The 23,878-nt window shown below is 39.6% G+C and overlaps 1 protein-coding gene across 1 annotated transcript; it reads left to right on the plus strand.

Moving 5' to 3' along the window:
- Positions 1–2,824: 2,824 nt before the first annotated feature.
- On the plus strand, positions 2,825–22,935 carry MMT (methionine S-methyltransferase). Its single transcript, XM_077393555.1, has 12 exons — positions 2,825–3,567; positions 4,279–4,472; positions 4,777–4,983; positions 5,134–5,229; positions 12,679–12,867; positions 13,107–13,295; positions 13,388–13,624; positions 17,775–17,909; positions 18,969–19,289; positions 19,434–19,613; positions 20,240–21,205; positions 22,297–22,935. The coding sequence occupies exons 1-12, from the start codon at positions 3,327–3,329 to the stop codon at positions 22,558–22,560; spliced, it is 3,219 nt and encodes a 1,072-aa protein (XP_077249670.1). The 5' UTR covers positions 2,825–3,326; the 3' UTR covers positions 22,561–22,935.
- Positions 22,936–23,878: the final 943 nt, after the last annotated feature.

Here is a 23,878-nt window from a genome sequence, read left to right on the forward strand (position 1 = left end):
CCTCTCTCAACACTTGATAAGGTAGTATTCCATGAAAAAAAATTCATGGTTGCAAAACATGTTCTGAGTTGCAGGAATTCGTCTAGGTGTCTCATTTGCCGGCCCTGTTTTGTTTTGGATTTTGAGAATTAATTGTGTGCAAAAATGATTATTGGACTCAAAATTATGTTTAGATGTTTTGGATTTTGAGAGCCGATTGTGAGTTCAAAACTGATTTAGTAGACTCAAATTTACTTTTAGGCCCTGTTTATTCTGGACTTTGAGAATCGATTGAGTCCAAAAGTGATTATTAGACTGAATAACGCAAATTTGAGCCCAATGATCAGTTTAGAGTCACAATCGGTTCAGGGTCTTAGTGGGCAAGTAGTGCCAACTGCCAAGGGGTTTCGTTTCCACTGTTTCGATTGGAAGAAAAATATTTTTGGAGGAAAATTCTTTTACTGGGAAAAATTCCTCAGACGATCATTTGTCAAGTAGTGCCAATGTCAGTATCCTATGGAAGAAGTTTTTTGGTATTCAAAAAGTATTATAGTGTGGGCCCACTTTATAGGATGATCCTAAGCGATCATTTGTTGAGCCTTGAGATTAATATGTTGTAATTCGTAGATCATCTTCATATGATGATCCAAATCCTCTGATTCAGAGATGTTTCTATAATATTCAGTGTCTCTACATATTAGAGGGTTAAGATCATCATCATCCTATAGAGTTGATTTATGGGGTACAGTACAGCCTATTTGCATTGCGCCAACTAGTTTGGGACCAAGGCTTAGTTGAGTTGAGTTGAGCCTATTTGCATTGTGGCCGCCTGAATGAACAGTTTGGATCATCCTAGGAAGTGGGCCCGCTGCACTTCTATGGATTGGAGAGTTAGGATAACCGTATGGAGATGATTTACGGGGTACAAATATTTGCCCATGGTCAAGCGAATTAACGGTTGAGTACTTCTAGAAAAATACAGAAGCTTGTGAGCACGCCCACACCAGAACGAAACTTGGCTCAGGTCGGAGTCGAGGTTTGAGGAAGTTCCTCAGACGCCTTGCTAATAGTCTAATAGCAAGGGGTGTGGAAATATCAATTACTTCTGAAAATAAAAAGTAAGCATGGAATTGATATTTCCACACCCCACACTCTTTGCTATTATAGGGGTATGAAGAAAGTTACGGAACACCCCGAACTGAGCCAAGTTTTGTTCCCCACACCATATGAAATTCCGGTGGATAACTTTTTTCATGTGCGGTTGGTACTCACAGCCCCTTACTTTTAAGAGTTACACCACCTTCCTTTCCTTTAATATTGGAATAATATATTTTTCTCATCATGTCACGCACCTCAAAGTTCCCATTCAATTCTCTGCCTAACCTTAGAAAATGCTTCACCCCTGATGACCTATCACTTTCTTCGTCTTTAAAGCCTTCACCTTTTCCTTTCGCTCAGTGCCATCATTTTCCTCTCTTTCTTTCGGTGAGGTTTGATCTAACGGCCTGTCTGGTTGTACAAATACCATGGGAAGTGAAGTGGATTGGGATGTTATTTCAAAAGAAGGTTTTGCTAGGCAAATTCGCAGAAAGTTTATTTGCAGCTGACTTTTGCATGAGAGATCAGTCATACGAGGTGAAAGGATGAATGAAAAAAAAGGCCAACTAAAAGGATAAGTGCAAGATATTTAACATACACTCCAGCGGTGAAGGAGCAATAAAACCTTTTTAGTCTATAGATCGGCATATGAATCACCCATATCCATCCTCATCATAGTCTTATACATTCTATCTTCATAAAACCAACTACTTCCCATTCATATAACTTTATTATTCCTCTTCCTCTTCCTCTTCTTTATCGACCTCCACCGTTTTTTATGCAGGAAAGCTTCTTTGTCTTCAAGGTTATTTTACAATTATTGGTCGTCTAGGAAAAAATCATCCACATCCTTCAATAACAGCTAAAGCCCATTCGTAAATAGAAATCTTCCGTCAGGCTATAAGCGAAACAAACCATGGGATTTTTTTTGGTATTAAGGTGTCTGTGTCGCGAAACAAAAAAGGCGCCTCTCTAGCCTTGTCCACAAAAAAAAAAGGATAATTACATTTACACCCCCTCAACTATAGCCAATTTCCAATCGGTTCCCTGTCGTTTCAACTTCATCAAAAGACACCCCTCAAGTTTCTTTGAAAGAAGGTTTTGTTGGTTAATTTATTTGATTTAAAAAAGGAAAAAGAAAATTGGCACATGAGAAATTAGATTCGAAGGAGGAAGGGGAGGGCTGCCACATCAGCAGTGAACAGTAAACCTCCCTTCCTCTTTATTATATATCGCGCTAAAGTCAGCTTTGTACCAAATTGACTAGAAATCTCTTCAAAAATTTCGAGGAAGGAGAAATTGTTCTCTGGTTGGTTGGTGTCATTATCAAAACGCTACTGTATAGAATAAGCTTGCTGTGAGCCATAATCAATGTTTGTGGTAGCAACTAGAAACCCCTTAATACTATCAAGTTTAGAATAGTGATATGGTAAGCAGAGGTGGGGATCGTGACTGGGGAACCCAACAAATAGCCCTCTTCAAGTTTATTACTTGTGTGCCATGTGGATTCCGTTAATTTTCCAATGGCCCAATCGTGATTGGATCATCTTACTCCCTTGAGTTACAGTGAATGGGCATCACATGATCCCATTGTTTTGTTTTGTTGCCTACCAAAAAAAAAAAGGATCATGTGATGGCCCACCAGATGAACGGTCCCGATTAAAGGAAATCACAAAAGTGAGGGAAAGGAAATACACTCTCGAGCTCTGTTTGGATGCCATTAATTCGTTGGGAGATCTATATCCCAGTGGTCAAAGGGGAGATTAAAGGGGAGATCTAAAGCAGATTAGTCAGCGGGGAGATTAAGGGTGGAAGAAAGAAACATTGTTTGGTTTGTCTTGCAAATATTGGGGGGTTTGGGATAAGGGCAAAAAGATCTCCCCAAGATCTTCTCCACAAATTTCTTTGATTTGAAGAAATTTGGAGAGAAGATCTGGAGCGCGCCACATCACCCCCGACCGTCGCCCGACAGTGCAAGTGGTCAAAGACCTTAAAAAGGCAACCAAACAATCTCAAGAAGATCTCAAGATGTTCTCCCCTCAGTCTCCTTGAAAATAGCCAACCAAACAGAATTCTTCCGTAAAAAATTTCATGGCTCTGTTGGTTTGAGTAAGGGGGTAGCAAAGTGACGTGGACTCGTTTTTAAAGCCCCGCCATTCGCATATCTCTGTTCCTTGGTTTCGTTTCTTGTATTTGTTTGTTGTTGTGAGTTGGGAGAGGGGAGAGGGGAGAGGGGAGAGGGGAGAGAGATGGATTTGGGGTTTGCTGAAGAAATGGAGAGTTTCTTGAAGCAGTGTTCGGAGTCGGGAGACAGTGCATACAATGCGATGAAAAGTGTGCTGGAGAAACTGGAGGATCCGAAGAGCAGAGGGGGAGCTAGGATCTTCCTCGCTAATCTTCACAAACGCTTCCATTCACAGGAATCCTCCCAAGAATGCTTCGATACTTATCATTTCCGCATTCACGACGCCCTGCTCGGCGATTTCGAAGGTCCTCTCTCTCTAGATCTCTCTCTCTCTCTCTCTCTCTCTCTCTCTCTCTCTCTCTCTCTCTCTCTCTCTCACTCTGTGGATCGATTTCTCGATATCTCTCTGTATCTGTCACCAAATCTCTACTGATTTCTCCTCTCTCTCTCTCTCTCTCATTGATATTAGTTTTGTGTTCCTTCTTTATTTTATGGTAGAGTTGGATTTTCGTATTCTATAGTTACCCTTTTCTTTTTCAGATCCATAATGGGTAATATTTCTTTCATAAAGTAGATGCACTAGGAAGAGTCACTACAGAGGTTGTAGATAACCAGATTATAATGGAGCCATACATCCCTAATCTTTTTTTATGCCCATATGATTGATAAAAACTTGGACAGCCATTTCATCTGGATATTCTATGTAGGGGAACATAAGAACTGATTATTTTGAGATAGCCTCATGACATGATCATTTAGTTTCATCATTATATGATTATTAAAGAAATTAGCCATTGAACTTGATAACATTGTAACTTTGTAAGCAAGAGGCGGGTTTTCACAATTCCCTTGCAATTTCTTCTGGTTGAATGAGTTGGTCATAAAGTGAACTCTGCTGTGTATTCTCCATCTTGTAGCATAATGTCGATTTTAGATATTGGAGAAGCTTCAATGGTTCTTTTCTTAGGCATTTTAATGTTGTGGTTGTACCATGAGACCCTTCCTTATGATGGCAGGCTATCAGGAAAGGAAAAAATTGACAATGATGGAGATTCCAAGCATCTTTATTCCAGAAGACTGGTCCTACACTTTTTATGAAGGATTAAATAGGCACCCTAATTCTATGTTCAAGGACAAGACAGTTGCTGAGCTTGGTTGTGGAAATGGGTGGATTTCCATTGCCCTTGCCGAGAAGTGGAGTCCTTTGAAGGTTTGCTTCTTATACTTTATGCTAACAATTTGCCAAAACTGATTCTTTTATTTGTATTATGCCCATACTTGTTTAGGAGCAACATATATTCAAAGATTGAACAAATACAAGTTTTTCCTCCATGTCGTGCTTTAGGACATACCATCTCTACTGCCGGCTGAATGGATATATGCTCGTTGTGTTGAACTTAAATGGTGCCTTTTGTATACGTACACCTGTGTGAAAGCAGTTCTACATATCATTGTTTTTTCATTTGATTTCATATCTGGAATTCACTAAGAAGCGTTAACATGATATTTTACAGGTTTATGGCCTCGATATAAATCCAAGAGCAGTCAAAGTTGCGTGGATAAATTTATACCTCAATGCTTTGGATGAGAATGGGCTTCCTATCTATGATGAAGAGCAGAAAACTTTGCTTGATAGGGTTGAATTCTATGAATCTGACCTGCTCGCTTATTGTAGAGATCATAAGATAGAGCTTGATCGCATAGTTGGATGCATACCGCAGGTACTGGCTCAAACCTTAATGGTGAAGGTGTTTATGCATTTGTTGGCGAAATAGTGGACTATACTAGGTTGTTTGGCCAGCTGTTAGCAAATTGGAGGCTTCTACAAATACTCAGCCTAATTTCTTTTTCGTTGCTTTCTTTTTTTTAAGATACTCAACCCGAATCCAGAGGCTATGTCAAAGATGATTACTGAAAATGCGAGTGAGGAATTTTTGTATTCCTTGAGCAACTATTGTGCTCTCCAGGTTAGTGGTATTTCTGTCCATTTCACTTGTTCCCCAATTCCTGATTTGAAATTTGCGTTCACTTATAAACGTAAGAAATTCAATAGAGTTCCAAAACTTGTTATTTTGTGATCTGTTATTTTCTTTATTCAAGCTTTTGTGGCACACCAATGTATATTTCATGGAGATTGTTTTCTTGGGAGTGTGATTGCTTTCTCATTGGTAGAAGAATGATTCTTGTTGGTGCTCTGGAAACTTGGTCTTCAAACATTCACAGAGTTGTTGATAATGATGGAAGTGGTTTTCACTGTGATAGTTGCTTGGTTATAGTCAGGGCAGGGATGGTTTTCTGCAGCATGAGTTTAAGATGTCTTCAAAATGTTCAAGGTTTAGAAGTTGAGATAGGAAGAGAATAGATGAGAACTTCATATTGTATATGTTGGTGTGTATATGCCTATGGGCATATTGGTCTTTTGTACATCACTTATTATATAAATACATAAGTGAGGGGGAGATGCCCTAACTCACTTCTTCTCATCTCAATCTCTTCTAACATGGTATCAGAGCCTTAGGGTTTCTGATCCTCTCTTCTCCATCAACCTCAACCTCTATCTCCCCCCCCCCCTTCCTTTCCCTTCCCTTCTCCTCCTCCTCCCACTGCCCCTCTTCCCTTTCCCCTAACCCCTGCTACAGTAATCCGCTACAGTAACTACTACAGTAACTACTACAGTAACCGCTACAGTACGCGCTACAGTACCAAAAAAAAAAAAAAAACATTTCTATACCCTAGAAATCTCACCTTCCCTCCGCGTGAAATTCCCCTCTACCCAACCCCACTCTCACACCATTCCCTTCTACCCCCCCCCCCCACCTCACCAACTGTGAATTCCCTAACCCCCCTTTTTTTTCTTGACCTAGATTTGTCATCTTTCTTTCCCCTCTCCTCCCATGGCTTAAACTCCTGAGCTATTCTCTTTCTTCTTATTCTCTGCGGCTCCTATCTCATTTCTCTCTATCACGTTTCTTCTTCATGACATCAAGGGTTTCTCTCATGTCCTATTTCTCACTAGTCTCCCTCAGGAGCCGCCATCTCCTTTATTGACTTCCCTTTTTTATTTCCTGCCGGCATATTACTTTTTCGTCAATTTATTTCCTACCTTCGCCTATTTGCTTATGGATAGCCTAGTCATTGAGGATCCCACTCGCATACAGCCCTCTGGGACTACTATTTCTTCGACTCGCTCATCATCATCTTCATCCTACATTCCCTCGTCTTCTTCGATGGATGGCTCCTTTCCTCCTATGACCACAGTGCGGCTTGATGAATCCAATTACATGAATTGGAAAGTGGCTATGGAAACCTATTTGATTGCCAGGGGGAAGATCTCTATTCTTCGTCGTGACCCCCCTCCTTCTACAGATCTCACTTATGAGAAGTGGGAACAGAATGATGCCCTTATTCGTACCCTTCTCTGGCAGAGTATGTCTCCTGAGATTGCGTGGACCATGATTCACCTTCCCACTTCTCGCCAAGTTTGGGATCATACTGCTACTACTTTCTCCGGGAAGGGCAACCTATCTCGGATCTGCTCCACTTATTCTAAGTGGATGAATCTCCGTCGCGGCGACACTCCTCTCTCGACCTACTACAACAGTTAGATGTTCTTATGCCTCTTACCACTGATTTGACTGAGGCCACTCAACTGCGTGATCAGACACGTGTCGTTAAGTTCCTTAAGACTTTGGGCCCTGAGTGCATGCACCTTCGTCAGTAGATTTTTGGGTCCGGCACGATGCCCTCCCTTCAGGAGGTTTACCTATGTGCCCAACAGTGTACTATGAGTGACTCTGTTTCGGCTTCTTCCGCCGATATTAGTGCTACTGCTGCCTATGGTGTAGGTGATCGTGCTACATGTGGTGGAGGCACCTTTGGCCGTGGTCGTGACTTTGGTCGCGGCGGTCGTGGCGGCGGCCATGATATTCTTGCAGGCCGTGGCGGCCGCCCATGCCCATATTGCTCGCACTGCCGTCGTAACGGCCATTATATGGAGACTTGCTATGTACTACACCCTGAGCTCCGTCCTTCCTCAGAGACTCATTTTGGCCGTACCGCACGTCTTGCTGCACCGGATACTTCCGAGACCTCCTTTGCTTCCGTTCCACCCGGCACTGGCCCACAGGGTGATGGGGTCCTTATGTCTCGTGCCGACTTTGATGAGTTACAGCCATGGTTTTAAATTTCGGCCGAAACGTTTCGTTTCGGCCGAAATATTTCGGTTTCGGTGGAAACCGAAACGAAATTCACTGTGAGTCGGAAAAGTACCAAACTTCGCCAAAACGTTTCGAAAATTTCGGCCGAAACGTTTCGTTTTGGTAAAATTTCGGTGAAATTTCGGAAATTTCGGTGAAACGTTTCGGAAATTTCGGTGAAACATTTCGGTGAAGTACAAAATTTCGGTGAAATTTCGGTGAAACGTTTCGAAAATTTCCGTGAAATATTTACAAGATTTCGTCCGAAATTTCGTACCGAAACCGAAACCGAGATTTAAAACCTTGGTTACAGCGTCTCAGGTCTACCAGTCACCCACAGATTGCGACTTTTGCTCAGCCAGGTAGCTTCCCTGCATCCTTTCTTACTACAACTCCTGGATTATTGATTCTGGAGCCTCCAACCACATGACAAGTACTTCTTCTTCCCTGAGTTCATTTCGTCCCCTGGTTAATCAGTCCATCACACTTGCTGATGGGAGTTCACTCTTATCTCTAGTGTTGGTGATACTTCTCCTCGTCTTGTTCTCACATTATCATCTGTTCTTTGTGTGCCAAAGTCCCCTTTTAGTTTGCTCTCAGTTAGTCAGATTACTAAAAATCTCAACTGCTCTGTCTCATTTTATCCTTCTTATTGCTTATTTCAGGATCTCTTGACTGGGAGGACGATTGGCTCGGGCCGTGAGATTGATGGGTTGTACTGTCTGGACTGTAGCCCTCCTCGTACGATTTTACACAGCTCCAGAGACGCATATCAGTGGCACTGCCGTCTTGGACATCCCAGCCTTGATCGCTTACGGCGGACATCTATTGTTCCTTCTTCTGTTGAACATTTTTCGTGCGAGGCCTGTGAACTTGGGATACATCATAGGGTGTCATTCCCGTGTAGGCCTATTAGTCGGGCCTCGCACCCTTTTGATTTAGTGCATTCCGATGTGTGGGGTCTCTCGCGGACACCCTCTGTGTTTGGACATCGTTATTTTGTCGTTTTTGTTGATGATTATTCACATACGTGTTGGCTTTATTTATTGAAAGATCGTTCAGAAGTGTTCTCTGTTTTTCTTACTTTTCTTTCAGAAGTTACTAATCAATTTAATTGCACTCTTAAATGTCTTCGCACTGATAATGCCAGGAAATACTTCTCGAAATCAAATGGTTTTGAGGAATTCCTTTCCACTCGTGGTATCCTGCACCAATCTTCATGTGCTCACACATCTCAACAGAACAGTGTTGCCGAACGGAAAATGCTATCATTATTGGATGGAGCTCGCACTCTTCTATTCCATATGCGAGTTCCAAAGTCGTATTGGGGTGATGCAGTTCTGACTGCTAACTTTCTGGCAAATAGACTTCCTTCTTCTGTTTTAGGCGGGTCTTCCCCTTTCTCCATTTTACGTCCTCATCATGAGCCATTTCCTCTCCCTCCTCGGGTATTCGGGTGTGTCTGCTTTGTCCATAACCTTGGGCCTGGACTGGATAAATTAGATCCTAGATCTGAACGATGCATTTTTCTAGGTTACTCACGAACCCAGAAGGGTTATCGTTATTATAGCCCTCGGTTACGTTGTTCCTATGTCTCGGCATATGTCACCTTCTTCGAGACTAAGTCCTTTCAGAGCCCTCCAGCTACGATGCCTCTCTCCCATTCTTCAGATCTACCTTTACCGATTCCTGTTCTTCCTGACCAGGTGGACCGTCCCTCTTCCTCGTCTTTATCACCTTCACGTACTGTGTCTCCTGTTCCCGAGACCTCTATTCCATTACAGGTACATTCTCGGCCCCCAGCTCCAATTGTTCAGAAGACCTATCAGCGGCGTCATAACAAGGCCACTCATCTATCTCCGGCAGCACCATTGCCAGCCCATCAGAAGCTCCTTCCTTCCACGTCTAAGGTACCTATCGACTCTCCTATTGCATCCCACACTCGTTCTTACAGTACATCCAATTTCTTCTATTCTTTCATATGATGCTGTCACGCCTTCTTTCCGCAGTTTTGTATCTTCTCTATCTTCTGTTTCTTTGCCAGAGTCCTTAGCTGCAGTAATTGATCACCTGGGGTGGCGCTCTACTATGGACCTTGAGATGGCTACCCTTCAGGCCAATCAAACATGGGATCTCGTTCCTCTACCTCCCGGTGCATGCCCTGTCGGATGTCGTTGGGTATATACGGTCAAATATTTGCTTGATGGATCTGTTGAGCGCCTTAAGGCATGCTTGGTTGCCAAAGGGTACACTCAGACGTTTGGAGTGGACTATTGTGAGACTTTTTCTCCTGTAGCGAATATTCCATCAGTGCGTGTTCTCATCTCTCTTGCTGTCAATTAGGGCTGCCCTCTACATCAGTTGGATGTCAAAAATGCGTTTATCCATGGTGAGCTCACAGAGGAAGTTTACATGGAGCAACCTCCTAGGAAAGGTTTTAAATTTCGGTTTCGGTACCAAATTTATACCCCACCGAAATCCGAAATTTGGAATTCTAGTTCGAAATTTTAGACTGAAATTTCGAAATATCGGACGAAATTTTGTAACAAATTTTTTTTTTTTTTAAATGACAATAAATCGAAATTTCGGTTAGGGAAAATCCGAAATTGCCGAAATTTAAAACGATGCTCCTGGGTATGTTGCTCGAGGGGAGATGTCAGCCTCTGTGTGTAGATTGAAGAAATCCATTTATGGTCTCAAGCAATCTCCTAGAGCGTGGTTTGGACGGTTCAGTGATGCCATTATGCGCTTTGGCATGAAGCAGTGTGCAGTTGATCACTCTGTCTTCAATTGTCAATCTAAAGTTGGGTGCGTTCTTTTGATAGTTTATGTCAATGACATCATCATCACTGGCAGCGATACAGTTGGGATCCAGAAATTGAAGACATTCTTGCAAAATAAGTTCTCTACCAAAGATTTGGGCCGTCTCAGATACTTCTTGGGTATTGAAGTTGCATATTCGACAAAGGGAATTTATCTCTCACAGAGGAAATATGTCTTAGACTTACTTGAGGAGGCAGGTCTTCTTGGAGTGAAACCAGCTTCCGTTCCCATGGATCCAAATGTGAGGTTACTACCTGAAGAAGGGGATCTGTTAGATGACCCACGCAGATACCGGAGGATGGTTGGTAAACTTATCTACCTTACTGTCAGCCAATATATGAGTTCGCCTCGTACTTCACATTGGGCAGCAGTTCTTCAGATTCTTCGTTACTTGAAGAGTGCTCCAGGTAGAGGGTTGTTCTTTAAGAAACATGGACATCATAAAATTAAAGGTTACACAGATGCAGATTGGATAGGGTCTCCAACTGATAGGAGATCTACCACAGGTTACTGCACATTTGTAGGAGGTAACCTTGTGTCATGGCGGAGTAAGAAACAGGATGTTATCTCCAAATCTAGTGCAAAGGCAGAATATAGAGCTATGGCACACACAGGTGGAGAGCTCATTTGGTTACGCTCTCTTGTCAGAAATTGGCTTCTCCCCATTATCTCCTTCTCAATTATATTGTGACAATAAGGCTGCGATTCACATTGCTACAAATCCAATTTTTCATGAGAGAACTAAACATATCGAAGTTGATTGCCACTTCATCCGCCATCGGATTCAAAACCGTGAAATATGCACCGTATTTACTAGATCGGTCGACCAATTAGCGGATATGTTTACCAAACCGTTGAACAAAGCCAAATTAAGTGATAATTGCAACGAGCTAGGAATGTTTGACATATACATTTCAGCTTGAGGGGGAGTGTTGGTGTGTGTATATGCCTATGGGCATATTGGTCTTTTGTACATCTCTTATTATATAAATACATAAGTGAGGGGGAGATGCCCTAACTCACTTCTTCTCCTCTCAATCTCTTCTAACAGTATATAAATAATATTCCACTGATATATGAATATAAGTCCATTATTAATACTTTATTTTAAATGAATATTCCATAAGTATGTAATACTAGCCTAACAAAAAAAAAATGTAAGCTACCTTCTTATAGTGGATAAATACGTCGCCAATGAGGAAATCTTGTGGGTTTATTTTTCTCTCATGTGATGTGTATAAGTACGTAGATATGCTACCTGACTGATATTTACCAGTTAAAAGGAACTCCATCTGTACTAATATCAACTTACAATTACTGCAGGTATAATTATCTTCCTCCAGGATGCTTATCCAAATTAAATAATTTATCTAAAGAGAAATCAATGATCCATGTCTAAGCAATATTCATTTAAACTCTATTTAGATGTTTACAAACTTGTCATATCACCTGCCAGAGTCAATCCTGTTTTGGCCCCAGCGAGTCATTAAATAGTAAAAACCAATGTTATAGTCATAGAGGTAATAAAAAACTCACTGTGTAAGTCATTAGTATGCCACAGTTGGCCTGATCTTGCCTTGGGTTAGTTCTTTACATATTTTGAGGTTGTATACATTGCTCTATGCTACACATTGCCATTGCAATGCTTCAAAGGCTTATATTTACATTGAGCTTTAATACTTCCTAAGAATATCTCCAATGTACCATTTCAAGAGAAAAAAAAGAAGAAACTCCAATGTAAACTTTGGTTAAGACTGGTTAAGGCTCTGAACTTCAACCTTGAGGTCGGAGGTTCAATTCCGGCTTACCTACCTAAAAAATTCCAATATAAACTCTCACATGTTCTGAGTTTCTTTTCCTAATTGAGATATTTGAGGTAAAAAATCTCCAATGTAAACTTTGGTTAAGACTGATTAAGGCTCTTCTCTTCAACCTTGAGGTCAGAGGTTCAATCCCAGCTTACCCACCTAAAAAAATTTCTAATATCATCGCACATGTTCTGAGTTTTTTTCCTAATTGAGATATTCGAGGTCCATGCCAAACTGATATCTTATATTACTTGAGGATGTATGTTTCTATTTTCTCTCTTGAAACAACCTTGACTACTGGCATTTACCTTTTACCCCAAACTTAATTTGAAGATTTAATAATGTAAGATACATTCAGCCTCAGGTATAACTATGCTATTGTCCTTGGTAGTGAGTTCATATCAAGCTACAAAGACTACTGATGGAATTAAACTGAGTGGTCCATCATTACCTTCTTTAATACTTTTCCAGCTCCAAAGAATTTATATGAATACATTAAATTGAATGATCTATCATTCTCTTGGTTAACTCCTGAACCTGTTCAACTCAAAAGAGTCTATATTGAGTATGTGTTGTTGCTTCTCTCCAGGGTTTTGTTGAGGACCAGTTTGGGTTAGGTCTAATTGCTAGGGCAGTTGAGGAAGGAATATCTGTCATCAAACCCATGGGTATCATGATCTTCAATATTGGAGGACGTCCGGGACAAGGTGTCTGTAATCGCTTGTTTGAACGCCGTGGTGTTCGTCTTACGAAGCTTTGGCAGACCAAAATCATGCAGGTATATGAGTATTAGGCGGTTGTGATGTGAAATAAAAACTACTGATTTTTTTCTTCAGATATGATCAGATCATCTAGCAACAAGCATCATCCATGGAAATCCTGTATTCAAACAATGGAGAGATTTGTTTTTATAGTATACATAGATTTTTTGTTTTCTCCATAATGCTATATTTCTCAGGACAATAGTTGTTCAGAAGACAGTGAATACTGAATACTACTTGAAACATGTTATTGCAGGCCGCTGATACAGATATTACAGCCTTGGTCGAAATTGAAAAGAACAGCCGCCATCATTTTGAGTTCTTCATGGGACTTGTTGGTGATCAGCCTATTTGTGCTCGAACAGCTTGGGCCTATGTAATGTCTGGTGGGCGCATTTCACATGCTTTATCTGTGTACAGTTGCCAACTTCGCCAACCAAACCAGGCAATGCTCTTAGATTTTTTTTAATAGCTATATTTATATTGATGCAATGATGGAGAACTGCTTGTGGCTGATGTTTGGCAGTAAATTGACAGGTTAAAACAATCTTCGATTTTCTCAAAAATGGCTTCCAAGAGATCAGCAATTCTTTGGATTTATCTTTTGATGATGATGCTGTAGCTGATGAAAAGATTCCCTTCCTAGCTTATCTAGCCAGTGTTTTGAAGGAGAACTCATTTTTCCCTTACGAGCCTCCAGCTGGAAGCATGCGATTTCGTAATCTTATTGCAGGATTTATGAGGATATACCATCATTTACCACTTACTACCGATGTAAGAAAACCTTTCTTATTTGCTGTAACTGTTTGTGGGATGCTCATGCTTTCATGCATGCATGCATACTAGTTTTGCATGTCTGTGTAGGTTATTACTTGCGTATTATGTAAGTATTTGCTGCTGTCCGCTTGAGATTTTTAGTGCTTCATGTGCTTCAGTTGGTAGCTTCCAAGTGCTTGCAGGAGTTGATTGTTTTTGTAATACCATGTCGTGTAGCTTGTGTACCTTCTATCTAATTGGAAATGTGAAATATCATGCCATTATAAACATCAGAGTCATTTTTATCAGTTTACTAATTAGGGATTTTTCTGATATTGTTGGGAAATTTTGTCAACTTTAAATTGTGGTACTGCATGACTTGTAATTCATCTCGGAGGTTTCATGCCTCCACTAAGTTTAAATTGGATGAGCAGGCTGGGGAATAGGATATGTAAATGCCTTTTGATGATTTATGTGTAAGGACCAAGGCTGATGTCCTTTTATTGAAGGGTTCTGTTTTCTTCACTTGTAACATAGAATTACCGAATTTATTCTTACAGTTAGTATTTCAAAATGCGGATGCAGCCCAAAACGCTGCCAAAGCAAATCCTAGTCGAGTTTGTGCCCAGTGAGTCCTATTATGGACCATCAATCTGTAAGAGCAGTCTTCGAAGACCTAAAAATGAAAAAGTAAAGAAACAGACCCAAACTTAAATGAATTGACAGGGGCCTGCACCAGCAATGGGTGTGTTTTAAGATATTCAGGCAAGTGGACATCTGATGATGCGGACAGTTTTCTAGGATTGGTTAGCTGGTGCTTGTGCCAAGCCCAATTGTGGAGGCAGAATGTCGTGGACTTGGCGCGGCACTTGCCAGTTGATGTGGCCAAGTACTCAGTGGACACGGTCATAACTCTGAGTGTCGAAGGAGTTTTGAATGAATTTGTAGGGGGAAAACTAGCGGTGCAACTTGGGTCAGTTCTGGTTGAGCTTTTTCTGAAAAATGAATTGGAATCAACGTGAGCATGACCCAATTTTATCCAAAGCTCAACTCGAATTCCCAAAAATTGGCACGGATTGCACCCCTAAGAAAAACATGGACTTCGACAAGAACACAGCCTAGGTAAAAGGGAGCCAACTCAGGTGAGTCAACGATGATGCGGGGGATCTTTGATCATATTGCTTCAAATCCAGTGTTCCATGAAAGGACGAAGCACATTGAGGTGGATTGCCATTTCATTTGTGAGAAGATTCAAAAAGGGGAAATATGTACTGTTTTCACTAGATCAGAAGACCAAGTAGCTGGCATATTTACCAAACCACTAGGCAAAGAGAAATTGAATAATATGTGTACCAAGCTGGGGTTGCATGACATGTACACTCCAGCTTGAGGAGTGTTAGAAGAAGTGTAATTTACATACCCGATTAGGGAGTCTTTTCATATGTAACCCTAATGACGCTTGTATAATACATTTAGTGAGCAAGAGAAATATACTTCTTTCTCCCACTTCTCATTCTTCTCTTTCTTCCATGAAACTTCGGATACATCGAACAAAATCATAAACAAATTAAAGAATAATAAAATAGCTAATTATACTTTTTTCATCCAAATTCATATTTTAATAGAAACTACCATGATTAGGTATTCAATATCATAATACAAGTTGTTTGCACACATTAATCATCTATTTCCCATCTAAACCTATGCATATTGGATAATAATCTTAAAAATAATAAAAGACACATGATCATGTTAATTCTCAAAGTCCCAAACATCAAATATCAATTATAAAAAACTGGTATGTCCTCATTATAGTCGTCTCCCTCTTCGATGTAAGTAATACCCTCAAGCACATGCATGGGGCTTGACTAGTTCAAACTGGTTTGATTCGTTCGAACTCCTCCTCTTTCTTTGTCTTCTTCCTTCACACAAGAGGGCTTTCAAAGGTTTCTTCTAATGCTGAAAGGGAAGAGAGTCTTTTGAAAGAAAATCATATATTCTTTTATACAAAATTTAATTATGATAGATCGCATGAATCGTATAAATCGTAGGATTCGATGAAATATTGTAAGATTCATATAAATTAAGATTCAATCATGGGATTCAAATTGCAATCCATAGGATTTGATTTGAATCGTAAGATTTTCAAAACAATGGTTGTTACAGCTTACAACCGGTGATTTACAAACTTGCCGAAGTGCTCAAACACTTGATGAGTCAACTTGACTCCAATGTGGTTGCCCGTTGTTCCGAAAGATTGAAATTTTGACCCACCTACTTAATTCTAATTCTCAAAATATCCAACCCTAATTTTGAGTAATTGGTCAGTGCACATTTTAGTAATCCCCTTTGTCGGTGTAAAATCATTATATTTCTCTTATGTAAAATATTGTAAGATTCATATAAATTAATATTCAATCATGGGATTCAAATCGCAATCTATAGGATTTGATTTGAATCGTAAATCGTAAGATTTTCAAAACAATGGTTGTTACAGCTTACAACCAGTGATTTACAAACTTGACGAAGTGCTCAAACACTTGATGAGTCAACTTGACTCCAATGTGGTTGTCGTTGTTCCGAAAGATTGAAATTTTGACCCACCTACTTAATTCTAATTCTGAAAATATCAAACCCTAATTTTGAGTAATTGGTCAGTGCACATTTTAGTAAATCCCCTTTGTCGGTGTAAAATCATTAGATTTCTCTTATGTTTTGAGTACTTAAAAAGATACATTGCAAGCAAAACCATCATATGGCTTACCTTCATTTTCTAATATTTTATTGATTCTAAGCCACAATTTCTTGAATGACAATGGAAAGGTTATTAAAAAGAAACGAAAGAAATGTGGCCGAGATTGCGTCGCAAATAAAACGTCACTATAATGTTGCAAAAAAACTTTACAACAACTTTAGACTCTTCAACAACATGGAGGAAAGGAAATCATTTCTTGTAAACACATCCACAATCTCACCAATTATGTGAGCTAAACACCAAGGCGCATACAATGATGAAGGGAACATGCAATCACATAGGATTAGGCATTCAATTCATACTCTCCCTCGAATCTCCTTAAGAAAAAAATTACCCTGAGGAGAGATCTAGCCTCCGCTCCATTAGAACAAAAAGGTTCACATCAGAAATGCATGTCATAACCCATTTTCTCCACCTCTCTCAAATGCCATTACACCCATCAAATACTCCCCCAAACCCATATCTACATGGCCATATGCATTTTCCATGTCAATCTTACATAATCGGTATACGATACCCAGTTACGAATATGGATGTGGACATAAACAACAAGGGAACTGAGGTACAACTCAACATTTTTCAAATTCTATGAAATGGATATAATTACGGGTATCCCATACCACGAAAATATGGCCTTATGCATTTTCCATGTCAATCTTACATAATCGGTCTATTATACCCAGTTACAAATATGGATGTCGACATAAACAACAAGGGAACTGAGGTACAACTCGACAGTTTTCAAATTCTAGGAAATAGATATAGATATGGGTATCCCATACCATGAGAGAAGCCATAAAAGATTATAATTAATAAATCATAAAGATTGACTAGGTTTAAATTAGCAGTTGAAATTTACAATTAATTTTAAATAGCATCTTTATGTCTCATACTAAAAAATCTGCAGCTTGAGACCTTCCCTTTCATAGAACCAAAGTAAACCCTAAAAACCAGAGCCAAAGCCCCTGAACTACGCTCGGCCTGATCCCGACAAGCGCATAAGGGTATTTAGACATCCTAGGAGAATCCAAGTGCTGTCAAAATGAAAAAAAATAAAATAACAGAAGTCTCTTTGAGCCTGAGCCTATTTCTTCCTCACCTCTATGTTACCTATTCAATTTTTTCTAGTCAATTTCATTTTCTTTAAGTTTGAATTGTACAATTATGAGTTGCGATCTTTAATGTATCAGTATACATTGTCTTAACTGATATGACAGGTTGTTATGTCACAGTTTTGAACAAACGAGGACTTAGTATATTAATTCAAACTTCTTCTATTTTCCATGTATGCTTTTAATTTTTCTCCAGCAGAAATTAATGCAAACCTTGTATGCAAGTCAATTTTAATATTGAAAAAAGTAGAAGAAAAGGGAAAATGGAATTATGACTCCTTTGTTCTCGCTTGTGTACAAGAATGTTGTTGTATTTCCATCAAGGGCGGTGGCAATTGAGAATGCTCTTCGACTATTCTCACCTCGGCTAGCTGTTGTCGATGAACATCTGACTAGACACCTGCCCAAGCAATGGCTTACATCTTTGGCAGTTGAGGTATGAGAATAATTAAGATATGCTTTTATGTTTATTTGCTTCTTTTTTTGTCTTTTTTCTCTTATACACTGCATGTTCTGCTACTATGGGCCCAGCTGCAGATTTTGATTTCACCGTTCCTGGTTTAACTTAACTGCCAATCAAGCTTTACCTATTGTTTTGAGTGTTGAATGATATGGGTTCATTTTTATCTTTTTATTATGTGAAAAATCTAAAATGAGAAAAACAATAGGATATACATTGAATACAAAGCAAAAAGACGTAAACAACAGCTCTACTTGAGGGCATAGAGGTGGTGATGGCCGTCTCAAAACACGGTCGTTAGTTAGTGAGTCTTCAATTTCAATCTGAGGCCATTTGATGGACATGAAAAAGGGAATCTCACAGGGAACTCTTTTTGATTTCCTAGCTTATTAGGATTCCCTGATATTTGAATTTCACACAAGTCTCCAGTTAGGGGTGGTTATTCTGTTATAACCGAACCGAAATAACCGAAATTTGATAACCGAAATAATTTCGGTTATCAAATTTCGGTAACCGAAACCGAACCAAAATTTTGAAAAACCGAACCGATTAAAAATTCGTTTATTCGGTTATAACCGAATAACTGAATAGTGGGAGAAAGAGAGGGAAAAAAGCAAAATCTTGGTTTCGATCGGAGGGCTAGGATCATCCAATCGAAATGATTTTTTGAGCACAACCTAATTAAGTTGTGATCAATCAAATGGATGGTTTTGACCATCCTACGGAGTGACCATATAGCACTTTTTTTTGAAAAAAATAATGGTTTTTATCATAATTTTGGTTATTTCGGTTAACCTATTTTTTTTTTTTGAGATAACCGAAACCGAATAAGCAAATTTCGAAAAAAAAAAAAAAACCGAAACCGAACCGAAAAGGAAAAAAACTGAACCGAACCGACCGAACCCACCCCTACCTCCAGTTAGCAACATAGGTATCACTGTATCCTTTGTTACCATATTTTGCAGTGCCCTTGCTAGCAGCTGTGGAAGGAAGTTCGTTTATTTTTATTTTTTTTCCTTTTTTCCTTTTTCGCAGGGTACTCCAGATGAAAATCCTGGAGAGGATGTCCTTACTGTGATTGAAGCCCCACGCCAATCAGACCTCATGATTGAGTTGATAAAGAAACTGAAGCCGCAGGTTGTCATAACGGGCATGGCACATTTTGAGGCAGTTACCAGTTCTGCTTTTGAGCACCTTCTAAACACGACTAGAGACATTGGTTCCCGTCTTTTCTTAGACATATCTGACCATCTCGAGCTGTCCAGTCTACCTGGTTCAAATGGGGTCCTGAAGTATCTTTCTGGAAATGCTCTTCCTTCACATGCAGCTATTCTTTGTGGTCTAATTAAAAATCAGGTGAGTTCTGTTAACTTCAATTGCATGGTTGGGGTGATTCAGTTTAGTGGAGTCCATGTACTCAGTTTAAACTCCCTGGATTTCATAAAATTAGTGAAGTGTTCATTGACTCGACCGAGTTAAAGATTTTTCTTCTATTTACAGGTTTATTCGGACTTAGAAGTAGCTTTTGTCATCTCTGAAGAGGAGACCATATTTGATGCGTTATCCAAGACCGTGGAGTTGCTAGAAGGGCATACTGCACTGTTTAGCCAGTACTACTATGGCCGTCTGTTCCACGAGCTTCTGGCATTTCAGCTTGCTGATCGTCATCCACCGGCACAGGTTACTCAATTTTTTTCTCTCATGGACAATTTATGGAGGTCTCAATGCTCTAATGAATTCTCTAAAAGTTCACAAATAGAAAATCCAAACTCTAATTAACAATCAGAAGATGGACAGTTAAAACAAAGCTTATTCATTAACTGAAGTCGCTGTACTGAATCGAATATATGAAGTAATCTAAAACAATTCCTTTGATATGCTCATATTGATAATATCACGGGTTCCATTGTGGAACAGATGAACGATACCTTCGAAACGAGCAGAAGTAACCTAAAACAAAGGTCATTTTGGTTTTGCTTTCCTTTGCTATGCTCATATGATATTATCACAGGTTCCATTGTGGAAGGGGATGAATGATCCCTTGGAAACAACCAGAAACATAAGTTTTCTTGTTCTTTCTTTCAATTTAAATAGTTTATTGGCATTTTCAGCCACCCATTTCGCTGCTAAACAACCAGAAACACAAGTTTTCTGGTTGGATATTTCTTTCAATTTAAGTAGTTTGTTGGGATTTTCAGTCACCCATTTTGCGGCTAACATTCTGAAAATTTGCAGTACCCATGCAATTTCCTTAGACATGTACGGTATTGCCATTATGCTAACCTCCTATTAGTTCTGTCCTTCAGAGGGAATGCAAAAATGTGGAATCTACAGAGATGATTGGCTTTGCAAGTTCGGCCATTTCAACCCTCAATGATGCTGAGCTGTTCATCAGCAAGCCAAAGAACTCATCATTGATTCACATGGATGTAGATCAAAGCTTCCTGCCAATACCATCGGCCGTCAAGGCTGCCATCTTTGAAAGTTTTTCAAGACAGAACATGGTGGAGTCCGAAACCGATGTCAAGACTGGAATCCAACAATTTATCAAGAGGAATTATGGGTTGCCAGCTGATAACTCTGCGGAATTCATTTTTGGCGACTCTGCACTAGTTCTGTTCAACAAGATGGTCCTTTGCTGCATCCAAGAAGGCGGCACCCTATTCTTCCCCGCCGGCTCAAATGGAACGTATGTGTCTGCTGCCAAGTTCTTGAAAGCTGACATTGTGATGGTCCCAACCCGTTTTGAGGAAGGATTTAAGCTCACAGAGAAGACACTCGGAAGCATGCTCGGGAAGGCAAAGAGGCCATGGGTTTATATTTCGGGACCGACGATAAATCCGACTGGCTTGCTTTACAGCAATAAAGAGATTTGGGAAATACTATCTGTTTGTGCCAAGTTTGGAGCAAGGGCTCTGATTGATACTTCATTCTCGGGGTTAGAATTTGAAACGGATGGTTGGCATGGGTGGAACTTGGAAGACAATTTGTCAAAGCTGAAGTGCCCGGACCCATCTTTCTGTGTGTCGATTCTCGGTGGACTGTCTTTCGAGATGTTGACTGGAGGGCTTGAGTTTGGGTTTCTGGTTCTAAATCAGTCCCTTTTGATCGATGCATTCTATACCTTTCCAGGCTTAAGCAAACCGCACAGCACTGTTAAATATGCAATAAAGAAGCTGTTAGGTCTCAGAGAGCAGAAGGCTGGGAATTTAGCGGAGGCCATTGCAGAGCAGAAAAAAGTTCTGAAATATAGATTCAATCGTATGAAGGAGGTACACTTTTTTAACTCTCCGCATTTTTCCTTCCTGTTTATGGTGCAGAAGTTAACTTGTGTTATCTCACTTCTTGAATTTTTGCAATTAACATTTTAGCTGTCAGGGAATTCTCTTCTTTTGTGGGTTTCCATTATAATTAAAGTTGAAAAACTCGAACTTCGACCAGTAATATACTAGTGCTGGAGTTGGATTTGACTGCAATTGAATAATGGATTTTTCAACTTTTATAACTTACATTGAATTCTATTGCTTTTTATTTATTCTTACTAGTTCAAGTTTTCTCAGGTTCTGGAGAAATGAGATATACTTATCCCCCAACTCAACCCAATATTTTATCAAGTCAAATTGTGTCTGCACAAGTTAAAAAATTGACACAGCTTGGACATAACTGACTGTTTACGAAACTTCGTGGATCAAGTTAATTAAAAACTTCCAAAATCTTTGAACTTTCCAACTTTGGGTTTTGTACTTGGAACATGCTAAGCTGAGTTTCAGGCTGAGCTCCAGGTCGCTTAGCAAGTTCTCAAACATTGTGGATTTGTTCATGCTATAGTGGGAATGTCTTGAAACTTTATGCAATTTTCGGAGATCTTAGATTTGAAGGCATCATAATATGATCTTCTAAATCCCAGGTTCTAAAAGTCTTTCTGGCCAACCCATCTAGTTAAAACTCGGCTGTGTCATTTCAAACTTGCTGTGCTGAGTACTCCGTCCAATCCCTGATTTTATGAAAAATTGCAGTCATGGAAAATCAAAGATCACTTTATGGATCGTCTATTTGAACGAGTCTACTCATGGGTGTAGGCCGTTTTTCTGCCAATGTTTGCTCATGTTATTCAACTTCCCAATGATACTTTCTAATTTATTCTTTATTTGAAACTTGGATCAAGTCTTGGTTTTAAACTAGGTGATAACTCATTTTATATGGAAAACTTTGTCGAGCAGCGCTCTTTAAAACTTGATTGACTACTGAACCAGTTACAAGTTGAACTGCACTTGGACCTTCATCGAGTTAACTATTGTGAATTCATTACATTATTTGACCTTTTCCATTTTCATCTTACTCTTTGGTTATTGAAATGTAACAGACGCTCAAGGATTGTGGGTGGGATGTGGTTGATTGTTACAGTGGTGTTTCCATGGTAGCAAAACCATCAGGAGCTTATGAAGCAAAGCTCAAAGACTCCAATATTCGGGAAGCCATTCTCCAGGCTACAGGCTTATGCATCAACAGCGGGTCATGGACTGGAATCTCCGGCTACTGCCGCTTTATCATCTCTCTTGAGGAATCTGAATTCGAACGAGCATTGGAATGCATAGTCAGCTTCAAGAAGTCGGCTCTTGGCAATTAAAAGTATTGTGTGCATCTCTTGAGTGATCTGTCATCCTGACTTGGTTTTTGCAGAATAAGCAGATCCAATTCCGGGTTTTTCCAAACTTGAATCAAGTTATTTGGATGATCAGATTCAAGGGTTTTACTCACACAAATGCACAATGCATCAAGTAAATTGAATACCTTATGAATGTCAGTCTTTTCTCCTCATAAATTTGCCATGTTGAACTGTTATTTCACAAACACGATTCATCCGGGGAAAGAAAAAAAAAAAAAAAACCTAATATCTCACTGCTCTCTCTAACAGCATGTCTAATTCAGCCTATTACAATTGAAAGAAGAGAAAGAAATGGATATTTGGAAGTTCATTAAGAATCTTCCAGCTTGAATTTAAGTGTAATGATCAGATGTTGGACATAGCGGCAAAAACTTGAATCTAAGGGGTAGTGTGTGATCTTTGCCAGAGATTAATGTTGCAAACAATTCTTTAGGAAATTATATTTACACCCCCTTTTTCCAGCATTTCACGCTCTTTGGTTTGCCTTCTCCTAGAAGTGGCTCCATCTTGGAAACAAGACCAGATTTCTTATTTCTTACATTTCCCTACTTCGACGTACGATGTGAGCTCTATGGTAGGACCTTTGTTCTCCTTCTTCAGGGGTTGGGAGAGAGTGATGGTAGATTTCTTATATTTTCTTAGCATTTTGAGGTAACAAATAAAATTAGAGAATCACAAAGTTGAACACCTTTACTGATGAAATATAAGGTATGTTGGGTTAAACAAGTTTGATTCTTTGTCGAGGCTTCCTATAAGGCTACAATGATGGGGTTCAGCCTCTAGCTCAATTGGTTTTTAAGGCTGTGGTTGTCAACCGATCTTGAGTTCAGAGGTTCAATTCCAGCTTACCTATCCGCATATAAACAATGCTGATTCTTGGTCTAAACAATAAAATATAAGAGATTATAAATTATTGGAGCATTAGTTATAAGAACCCGCACTCTCTCTCTATATATATATATATATATGTTGAGAGAGAGAGAGAGAGAGATTTTATTTTATTGATCAAAATACCCGTATTTCATGTACATCACAAATTCTACACTCTTCATTGAAGTGGAGAGAGAATTATTGATTAAAATGACCATGTTTCATGGAAATAACACCTTTCCACCCTTGCGATTCAAATGGCTGACATGATATGAGCCACCATTGTCTTTGTTGTGGGTCCATCATTTGCACTATTTTTTAGCATTCATTAGATTTTGATGGGTTTACACTCTAAAAAAAAAAAGGGTTTAAATGATTAGTGATGACGCCCAAAATCTGACCGCACAAA

This window comes from Tasmannia lanceolata, unplaced genomic scaffold (genome assembly GCF_043159265.1).
Source record: "Tasmannia lanceolata isolate RefF3 unplaced genomic scaffold, GAP_Taslan_0.1 ptg000013l, whole genome shotgun sequence".
NCBI lineage: Eukaryota > Viridiplantae > Streptophyta > Magnoliopsida > Canellales > Winteraceae > Tasmannia > Tasmannia lanceolata.

Coding starts and splice junctions, on each gene's coding strand:
- MMT (XM_077393555.1), top strand. CDS start 3,327: ATGGATTTGGGGTTTGCTGAAGAAATGGAGAGTTTCTTGAAGCAGTGT. Junction 4,473..4,776: donor AGAAGTGGAGTCCTTTGAAG/GTTTGCTTCTTA, acceptor GATATTTTACAG/GTTTATGGCCTCGATATAAA. Junction 5,230..12,678: donor GCAACTATTGTGCTCTCCAG/GTTAGTGGTATT, acceptor GCTTCTCTCCAG/GGTTTTGTTGAGGACCAGTT.